Consider the following 10,913-nt stretch of genomic DNA (forward strand, 5'->3'; position numbering starts at 1 on the left):
GCAGTGCAGAACCAAGCCTTCGCCCACGCGCCCGAGCGGAGATCCGCCGTAGCAGGCTCGCCCGTGTACCTGCAAATAGAATTTTTGCCATCGGCACCTTAGTACCATAGACTATCAGCCGAGCCATAAATCCACCGTCGCCGCTGCACATCCGTACCCTCTGCCTCAGGCCACCGTCCATAGATCTCACTCCGGAGCAACGATGATTGAGTCAGCTCCAAGACAATGCCCAAAAATTCTTAAAGGACCAAATATAGACTTTTGGTGAACTTGAAAGATTAAATCAGTAGAAAAATCTAGCCCTTCCGCCAACTACTAGCAACAGATGTGGACAGCGGATACTAATCCACAGACATTGAAGTATGTGCCTAGCTTGAAAGTAACGCGGTGTATTGAGTAGCAAAATTGTTCTGGGTACATTTGGGGTCGGTATGGGCGGGAACAAAAACAAAGGAAGGGGGGATGACCCGTAGGAAAATACAACTTCGAGTTGGGGCTAGGGGGTACATTGCCCTGATTCTAGTTCTTCGAGGCGCAAGTTAAACGGCATTAGAGTCGCACTGAAAATTAAATTTAAGATGTCACTTTACCAGCAAAATTGAACGATTTGAACATGATAGATCAAGAAGAGTTGTTATTTTATTGGAGAAAATGCAAGGAGAAGACCGGAAATACAGTTTAAGATTTCTCTATCTATTTCGTAGACTCTTGTGTGAACTAGATTTTATTGTATTAAACTCAATGAACATATATCGAAAGTAGGCACAGTTATTTGCGATGAAGTCATGACATACCTACCAAATGCCTATATTTATATACTGCCTAGTAAAAGAGATAGTAAAATTTGAGCTCCTTACATATACCCTTCCCATTGAACTACCGTTTTGCTCTCCTTCCTAGCTCCATAATGTGCCATATCTTGTCATCATTTGCTTTGCTCCTCAAGTACTCACAGGCATTAGAGGTGTCGGGAAACACTGACCAACGCGTTGTCATGTACTGATAGAGATGTCATTGGGCTTAATAAAGAATAGCCCATGAGATTTCAATAAGTACGTTTGCCCGATGATGTTGCGAGGGAGTAGTTCTACAGCGAAGTTTCCAGACACCATCTCCAGCGCTACAAAACTTGGTTCAAAGAAACATTCTAGAGGGTTCAATGAACTTCCTTGTTCAATTCGGAGGGGTGCCATCGCCTTTGGTGGATCCCGTATTAAGACGGCAAAGAAGTAGCAGGGAGAGATCCTTACAAAAAAAAATGTCAGTACTCAGTGGAGGAAATCATCGCCTTTGATGATATTGCGTACATAGTTCATGTCCCCATGAACCTTTTATCCTTTTGCTCATCTCTAATTTAGCAATTGCTGCTCAGCATAGATCTCATTGGATGCCCAAACCAATACCGTCTCCAACAACAGTGCCACTCTATTGTCTCATACTAGTGTTAAAGCTCGCACACAACTAAAGAAAAGCAAGAGAAGCTTGCTCCAGACACCGATGAAGAGAATCGGTGCAGTCTTCAAATCCAAAGAATCACTCTTATTTTACAACTAAACAGATTTGTGCTGTCATTCATACATACAAAAATCACAGAACTTGAGTTCCTTGTAGTATTGAATGTACTCCCTCCGTCCGAAATTACTTGTCGCGAAAATGAATGAAAATGGATGTATCTAAAACTAAAAAAAGTCTAGATACATCCATTTCTCCGACAAGTATTTCCGGACGGAGGGAGTACTTAACAGTACATGGATCATTTACTCATTTTAAAATTTGGAATAACTTCATCCAATGCAGAATATGTTTCAGGATTCAGTTAGTCTTTGCACACAAATCGTGAGAATGTGTATACTTCCCAAGTGCTCACAAAATCATTATTATCTACTATACATGATCCCAGCAGAACAGAGAGCAAAGCTTGATGCACTATAAAGGAGAAGTTATCCTGACCACAATAGACAGCTGCTATGCAGAGCAATAACTGACTACAAGAACTATGACACACACAAGAATTTGAGAGTAATACTATGACACTAGGATAAAATAACTGAACCTACAGCTATAACTAAACAGCTAACCATCGACTACTCTGTTTTCAGTTGACACTGTCCAGAAGCTAGCACCGGATCATCATCTCTAGTCCATCACTACAGAACTTTAAGTTGCACCCTTCATATAAACAAAATCATATCGAATGATGTCGTGTTATCTCCGTCCTTCCGTCTAAATACAGAAGCCACTACCATGAACTCTCTTTCACCACATCGGACCTCCAAGTGAACCTGCACCCGTAAAAATGTTGTTTGATTAGCCAAGCAGGTTGGACAAACAACAGCAGTCTGAATTCCATTCATCGGTGTGATCCTCTGTGCTAGCAGTGGAAAGCAGTTAGTTCAGCAGTAGGATTCTACCGAGAGAGAATATGCAAGGCAAACCAGATCGATTTTATATCAATAAAAACAGTGTGCAATTGACAAATGCTATGCAATGGTTTGCCCCCTCTTAAATCCTAGGAATATTGCTTCTCGGAGTCGAATCATATCCTGAACTCCAATACCATTTAATTGTGTGCACCCTCAACTATCCACGTTGATGTTTGAGTCAGTGTGGGGCTTGTTTCATTACAATAATCACTCTGAACATCACTGAAGAATTCCATCCACTATTTAAGATGTCACTTTTCAAGCAAAATTGACCAATTTGAACAGGGATAGATCAAGGAAGTGATTATTTTATTGGAGAAAATGTGCGCCAAAAGACAAGATATACCTGCTATACATAATGCAGATCAAGATTTTGCTTTGTCTACAGAAGGGCTTCACATGTTGCCTTGTTGTGTCCTGCCTGCTTGCACCTGCTACAGAGCCGTATAAGAGTGGTTACCTTGTTGGGATTAAACCTCTTTCTTCTCGGTTTATCTGATGTACGTGGCTTGGGAGGTGGGATCGTTGCCCCAGCACTAAAATCGAAGGTATCCATGTCAGGAATTGGGAGGGTTGTTCCTGAGTATGTCATATGGTAGCTCTCTATTTTAAAAAACTTGGAACAGTAGTCATAGAAAGATCGTCCAATCCTGTTAAACACAGCAACAGCATGCATACAAGGGAGGCCAGAAAGTTGCCACCTCCGACATGTGCATTCCCAATTTGCAAGATTAACAACAAAAATACCGCTGCCCCGCACTTCAAACACAGTCTCGGAAGAGCACAGCACGGTCAGCTTACTAGCCTTCAACATCTCACCCTGCGCTTTGAAATCCATGGAAGGTGTTAAAGGCCCTTCCCATGACTTGCAGGCTTCACGCCTTGCTTCCATTATCTCCGCTACTTTCATTCTCAGAGAGTCTATCATCAGCACCATGGACCCCTCCTTCTTTGTTGGTATCCAGTTATTAAATGCATCAACAATGTCTGATGAGAAATGGTCATACCGACAGCCTGTGAAGACGGCATCTGACCAATGCTCTGGCTTACTCGCAATGATCCAGTCGGCAGCTTCAGTGGATATATTCCTTATGCTCTCAATTGATGCATTAAACTCATCAATGCTGCATGCTTCGGCCGCACGAGTAAAATCCTCGACCATCGCATCTCTTATCTGTTGCGACCATGGTCCCTTCCTCAGTTCTCCTCTGAATTCCTCCATGATATGATGTAAACAGAAGGCATGGTGGCTATCTTCAAACACATGTGGGACAGCAGCATCCAGACCCTTTTGTCCATTGGACAAGAATGTCATAGCATTGAATGGGTAGCTGTGATATTGGAGAGCAATCCTCAGCTGCATCAAGAACCAAACCCAGCTGTCATAACTTTCATCTTCAACCACATTAAATGTCACTGGAAAGACACCATCATCTGCATCAACTGCAGCCGCAACCAGCAACTTGTACTCATTTGTCGCCTTGAGCGGAACCTTGTCAAGAAAAAGGAGGGGCCTGCACCCATTTGCAAAACCGTGTAAAGAAGCATGGAATGCGATAAAAACACGGCGTGTATCCACTGTCTGAGACAATTCAAGTGAGCTCCCTGGGTTAGTCTGAAAAAGTCTATCACGGTACCAGGGCAAATGGCCAAATGTCTCCCTCATAACATGAAACATCTCCTTCTGTGCCACTTCTCTACCTCGCCAAACCTGTGAATAGGTCAGCAGAACTCCATATTCTTCATATATTTCTTTGACAAGGTCCTTCGGCTTGAGTGATGCGTTCACACGCAGTTTCTCCTTAATGATGGTAGTCAACCACTGCCTTGTTGCTCGCCGCTGACCCTCTCCACCTTCTCCTCCACATGTGTGCACATCAGTCATTTTCTTGATAACAAACTTCTTGCTACGAGATGACTCGGATGCATGCAATCGCCAGGTGCAGCCATCCCCAACACACTTCACCGTGACTCTGGTGGTTTCATTTTTTATGAAACGGTACGCAAATCCTTTCGCGATGGAATACTTGCACAACTGAGCTCGGAAATCCTTCACGTTATCAAATTCTTGACCAACACCTTTAATAATGTCATCCCAGAACATAGTGGGGTTACTGGTAAGTTCCTGGGGAGGATCTATTATGATCTCCGAACCATCATATGCATTGATTGAATCATCAAAAGGCCCAATTAGTTCCCTGGAAAAGCCATGCAAGCATCTTTGAAACTTACATTTTTTGATTTTTACGAACTTTGTAAAGCACAAGCCATAACTTGACTAGATAACTACCTTTGTGTGGTATCAACGAGAGCAAGCTTGTCCTGATTCATAACCTCTGGAGCAGAGGAAACAGCTTCAGCTGTGGTGGCAAAGGCAACATCGCGTCCAAATTCTAGTTGAAAATCCCTAGTTTCATCAAGGACAATAAATTATTTGTTTCAAACAGCATCATATCACAAGTAAAATGACTGATCCTTACAATCTACAAGTAAAGTAATCGGGCATAACAGTCCAACCAACAGATAACATACACATAATCATGTGGCTGCAAGAGAGGCATCTATCTATGATGAACTAACAGTTCACTAAGCATTAACTGTTCACACTAAGTAGGGTTCATAAAAACAAATCTGTAACTCCTTCAAATGAAAGAGGAACAACAAAAGTAGCAGTAACAGCAAAATGCAGGGACTGCAAAAAAAAATATCACCCAAGGCACGCAATCAGAACATGAAACCATTCGAATAACAATGCGAACTACAGAAAGTGTCATACGGGAAACTAGGTAAAAGAAACAGCTATAACATGGGCTACGAGTAGGTATGCATTAGCAGTTGCCATAGCTGAAAGGAAGGGGCAGAAAGAAATTAGTGAAGATATGATCTGTTTCATAAACAAAATGATGCTATAAACCAAGGTGCTGGCGAGATTAAACTAGAGATTTCACCAAACATGAATAAATGAAAATGATGGTATCGGTGGCAGAATTTGGCAATCTGCGCCTCTTTAAGTAGGCATATGTTTAATTGACTGCAGAAAGGCTACATTAAAAAATAGGGATTCTGAATTTCCTGTTTCTGTTTTGAAGGGCACAATAGATTGTAACCAAGGTACATGTCATAAGGTAGCAACAAAGGCACAACAGAAATGCAAAGATGTAGCAATAGAAATGTACTCGTTGTAATCATTTAAAGTCTCCACCGGTCTTGGCTGATTGAAATCATGGGTATTAGCTTCAACTGCAGCACCGGTAGCATTTGGGGTTTTCTTGTTACTTTTGGATGCCCTGAAGACACACACACACAGACAGACAGAGAGAGAGACTATTGAGTATAATGTGAAAAGAGTAATAACTAATAACACTAGAAAAACAGAATCAGAACAGTAGCACCTACTTGCTTTTGGAAGCTGGCCTTTTCCTTTTGTCACCCTGTGCATTAGATCCAGCTTTAACAGTGGAAGCTCCAGTGTAAGTTACAACACTCCTAGTTACCCAGTATAACAAAAATGTCAGTCACATCAGGAGATGCTTGATATTGGCTCTTCTAGATGAACTATAAAACGGCTACACAAAACAGTAGAACAAGACATACCTGTTCTCTCCTGTACTAATGACAAAAACGTCTACTTGCGCAGCACTAGCAGTAAAGTCAACCATCCGTTGCAAATCTCGGTCACATGAGATTGTGATGAGCGTCCTGTTGTTGTTCGGCAGAAAGTATTTGAACGACATGTCGGTGATATCGACATGGAACACCTTGGACACCTCATCCTTGAAGCTGTCCAGCGGCATCTCCCGAGAGACGTCGACGGCGTGCGCTTCCCCCCCTTTGTAGACCAAATTCCCATTGGGGCCAGAAGTGAACTCCCCGCCGTGCTGGCAGATGGCCACCACAATACCACCCTCCGCCATGCGTCCTCTGTTGTTCCGCAATAACACTGCATTTTAGAAGAAGAAGAAATTACATTCTAGTACTGGAAGATATATATACCATAGAGTTTATTTCCCCTTCAAATACGTAGATCCGCAGATATAATTCGTTTCCACTTCAACGAATGATTATGCAAACAAGAGGCTCCAAGGATTTCTGGTTCAGAAGAATAGGGACTCTAGAACAGAGGTTCGGCTGAAGATGAAATTTCAGACAATTCATCAATTGGAAATTGTATGACAAGTTGGCATGGAATTTCTTACACACGAGCAACATACGGATGCAATTACTTCTGATCTTTCAGGAGATACAAGCACGACAAGAAAAAGAAATCACCTTTACGTGGGGAGGGGGGGGGGGGGGCAGAGGGGCGCCGGCGGGCACGGACGGGACCGGCTCCGCTGGTCGTCGGGAGGCGCAGCGCTCTCCGTCGGGGTCGGAGAGGCAGCTGGCGTCGCGCAGGGCTGGTCGGCGGGGAGGGCTACGCGGGCGGCGGCGCGGCGCAAACCCTAGGCCGCCGCTCCGTCGCGGATGGAGACGAACCGGGAGAGGAGAGGAAAATCGAGGGAGGAAAGTGCGAATATACGCTCAGTGGCAGACGTTCCGTAATTTACTCTCGAGTCTAGGGGCATTTTTGAAATAATTGGAAACATAACCTGCGCACCCCCTCTCTTAGCAGCAAGATAATTTTCCACGGGAACAAGAAAAAATATTGTTTACGGGTGAAAAAAAATATTAGCTTAGAAACATGTCCCAAGGGAAATTTCTAGGCCGGACATCGGTTTTCTTACCTCCACAAAATATATTTTTAGATGGACAAGAAAACATAATACTGAATTGTGTGCGCACGATGAGAAACAACTTGCTATACTATTGGGGTTGTATGTTGATCTTTCCTCTTAAACCAAACAACCATAGGCATTTCAAGTATAACTGAATTATGTGCACTCAATGAGAAACAACTTGTGCTTATCATTTTGTAAGAACCCGAAAGCTTCTTTGATGGAGTGCACCTGTCTTATGAGATTTTGTGAGAATCTAAGAGCTTACTTAATATATTGTGCTATCTCATTTTGTGAGCGACTCTAATAGCTCCCCTATCCATAGAAAAACTGATGTTTACGGGAGTTGGAGCAAACCTCTCTAACAGTTCCGTAAACCATCTAAAACTATTTTAGGGGGTCATATAAACCTCTCTAATGGCCACTGCACCGCCTCACGCCATCCCTTGCTGGCGGCTGTCACACGTGCCACTGATTGGCGGGTCCTAGGCTATTATCTATTTTTTGTTTAATTAAAAATGAATTTAGGGGAAGAAATTTACGGGAACTGGCAAAAGTAGCACTCGGACAACTTCCACTAAATTTATAAGTTTCTTAAGTGAGCTGTTGGAGTTGCTCTTAGACTCTGAAATATGTGTTGTGCACTTGTGATTGTTGGATATTGTTTGGATTGTTAGTCTCAAAATGGTCTCTTTTTTTCCTGTGGTATTGTCGAGAGGACCTGATATGGGCATGTACATCAAGATTGGCGTGTGTTTCATCAGTGAATGACATGTGGAGCTGTCTCTCCAACGGGTCTCCTGGGACCCGGTCGGTTTGTGTTTTCGTGGATCCGTCTATATTTAGCCGGCTTTTGTGGTCTATGTGGTCTTTGGAGTTTCTACATGCCCTTATTGGCTTATTGGGTGTTTCTTCCTCTGGGGCGGCGATTTGTTTCATGGATCTGAGCCACCGGTGTTTGTGGTCTGCATCGATGACTTCCGGTCGTTGCTTCTACAAACTCCTAGGTTTCAAAAGCTTGCCCTGCTATGGGGGAGGCCCAGATGCGGCATCGAGCTATGCTCATGACGCAACACCGATGGATGCAGGTGGTGGAATACTTCGGCACCTTAAAGATATTGAATAAATATCTATTTTCTTGTAAGGGTGTGTTTGTAAAGACATGTGATAGCTGATATATATATATATATATATATATATATATATATATATATATATATATATATATATATATATATATATATATATATATATATATATATATATATATAGGGAAAATCCATCCTACCACCTGGGGGTAGTTACCCCACATGTCTCATATACTATCTTATGGTAGTATATGTCCTATTTTATCATTTTAAGTATGTTCATATACTATATATAAGATACTCCAAAGTGAGTTGCATGAAAAAATTTCAAGTTGGCCCATGATTTTTATTATATTTGTAAAATACGTACATATTTGTACATAAAAGAGAGCATACTCAAAATATGATACATACTACCAAAAAATAGTATATATACTACCTAAACATTCTTATATACTACATATTACGCGTACATACTCTCCGATTTGATAGATACTACATACTACATATAAAACTCAAGTGGTGGTAACTACCACTGGTGGTAGATAAAATTTGTCCTATATAGGGAAAATCCATATATATATATATATATATATATATATATATATATATATATATATATATATATATATATATATATATATATATATATATGACTTTAGACGTTTTCGCAAAAGGTGTGGCCAAGTCTCAGTCGACTGAGACTTAGCCAAGTCTCAGTCAAGTGCCAAGTCTCAGTCAAGTGACATAATATAAGAAGAAAAAAGAAAAGACTTGAAGGAAAAAATTATACAAATCCCCATGCAAAATCAAAGGAATATAGAATCGACTGAGACATGAGACATAACGAAGTCTATCGACTAAGACTTAGCAAAACTGTTTTGTGAACATCAAACACATAGCCACTACTTCCGCACTCCCTTCGTTTCTAAATATAAACCATTTTTGATATTTCGATATAGACAACATACGGATGTATATAAACATATTTTAGAGTATAGATTCACCCATTTTAATGTAGTCCATGCTGGAACCTGTAAAATGTCTTATATTTAGAAACGGAGGGAGTACATAACTCAAATTAGAAACCTGAAATCCATATTATTACATGCAACGTAGTGATCTTTAAGCGGAGCTCGTCCGGCCGCCGCGGCCATGTCCGGCGGCCGGCTGTGCTCCCCAGAGTGTTGACCCGATCGCCGACAAGGTAGAGTAGGGCATGGGAAACGTGTCGGCTCACGGGATTCAAGGCGCCGCCATCTCCCATGCCCTACTCTTCCTCGTCGGAGCCCGGAACCCGTTGGCTACCAGTGGACGTCAGATCGATGATGGATCTGTCCTGGGACGAGCCGCCGATGTCCACCACGATGCGGTTGCGGCGCTCGGACTCCTGCACCATACGGGGCGCCGGAGAATGCGACTCCGCCTTGCCAACGTCGACCGCCGCGAGGGCTGCCGCCACCTTCCGGGCCCGCTGCCTCACGCGGCGGGCACGCCATGCGATGTCATTGTCGGATGAGGCTCATGGCGCGTCTCGATGCTCAACACGTTAACGGAGGGGTTGCGCGTCCGCCACCGCGTTCAGATGCCAGGCGGACCTCACCGCCTCCGGCGAGGCAGCGACGGCACACCTAGCACCGGATCCTTGCGCCATTTGGGTGGACACAATGGATTCCCGGCGGAAGGAGTCCGAGCATTGCCGGGCACGAGCCTCTTCCCGGGAGTGGCGGAGCACAAGCCGGACGGCCATCTCCTCCTCGGGACCGCATGGGATGAGTTCAAGGTCGATGGATCTGAAGATGAAGGACTCGGATCCGACACCCGCCATGCCAAAGAGTGCCCCTTGCTCGTCTGGTCAACATGTGTGTCTTTGCACAACATGTACACGCGCATACACTCACCCCTATGAACGCACACACGCACGTCCTACCCTTATGAGCACCTCCGAAAGACTAAGCCGGCATATCATCCTGAAATTTACGAAGTCACCATAGGCACCTCGTCGTCGACCGGAACGTCTCCTCCCACTGAATGCGCATCGCCGAAAATCTTGAAATAAATCTAGGAATAAATGCGAGCAACAGGATTTGAACTCTGGTGGACGGGGATACTGTCGTGGTTCTAAGTCTGACAGTAGAATGGGGGGTAGGTATGGAGAGGCAAGATCCTAGCTATGGAGTAGTTGTACACATGAGTGTTTAGCGAGTTCAGGCCCTTCTCGGAGGAAGTAACAGCCCTACGTCTCGGAGCCCGGAGGCGGTCGACTGATTTCTATGTATATGAGTTACAGGGGTGCGAACCCTTCTACCAGTGGAGGGGGGTGGCTTATATAGAGGACGCCAGGACCCCAGCCATCCCACGTAGCAGAGGATTAAAGTACATTAAGGCCAGGCATTACTGGTAACGCCCTAATTAAAGTGTCATTATGACCATTAAGACTACTTAATTACAGACCGTTTGGATGCAGAGTAGATCCTGAACTCCTGATGGTCGAGTGGGTCTTGATGGTCGAGTGTCTTCAGGTTTGTCGAGTGTCTTCTAGTCGGTCGAGTGGAGTCTCTCTTGGTCGACTGGAAGGTAGCTTCGTCTAAGGATGTCCTTGGGCATGGTATCCATGATAGGTCTATGACCCTACCCTAGGTACATATCCTCATCATTAGCCCCCGAATGGATCGAGGTTCGAGTGA

General features: G+C 43.7%; 1 protein-coding gene across 1 annotated transcript; it reads right to left on the bottom strand.

The window, feature by feature from the left end:
* Positions 1-1,756: 1,756 nt before the first annotated feature.
* LOC123088166 (uncharacterized) lies at positions 1,757-6,924 on the bottom strand. The gene is made up of 7 exons (XM_044510340.1): positions 6,693-6,924; positions 6,018-6,363; positions 5,820-5,909; positions 5,600-5,710; positions 4,714-4,830; positions 2,770-4,621; positions 1,757-2,282 (listed from the first exon to the last, which is right to left on the bottom strand). The coding sequence occupies exons 2-6, from the start codon at positions 6,335-6,337 to the stop codon at positions 2,806-2,808; spliced, it is 2,454 nt and encodes an 817-aa protein (XP_044366275.1). The 5' UTR covers positions 6,338-6,363; positions 6,693-6,924; the 3' UTR covers positions 1,757-2,282; positions 2,770-2,805.
* Between the last annotated feature and the right edge of the window lie 3,989 nt (positions 6,925-10,913).

Source organism: Triticum aestivum, chromosome 4A (assembly GCF_018294505.1).
Source record: "Triticum aestivum cultivar Chinese Spring chromosome 4A, IWGSC CS RefSeq v2.1, whole genome shotgun sequence".
Taxonomy (NCBI): Eukaryota; Viridiplantae; Streptophyta; class Magnoliopsida; order Poales; family Poaceae; genus Triticum; species Triticum aestivum.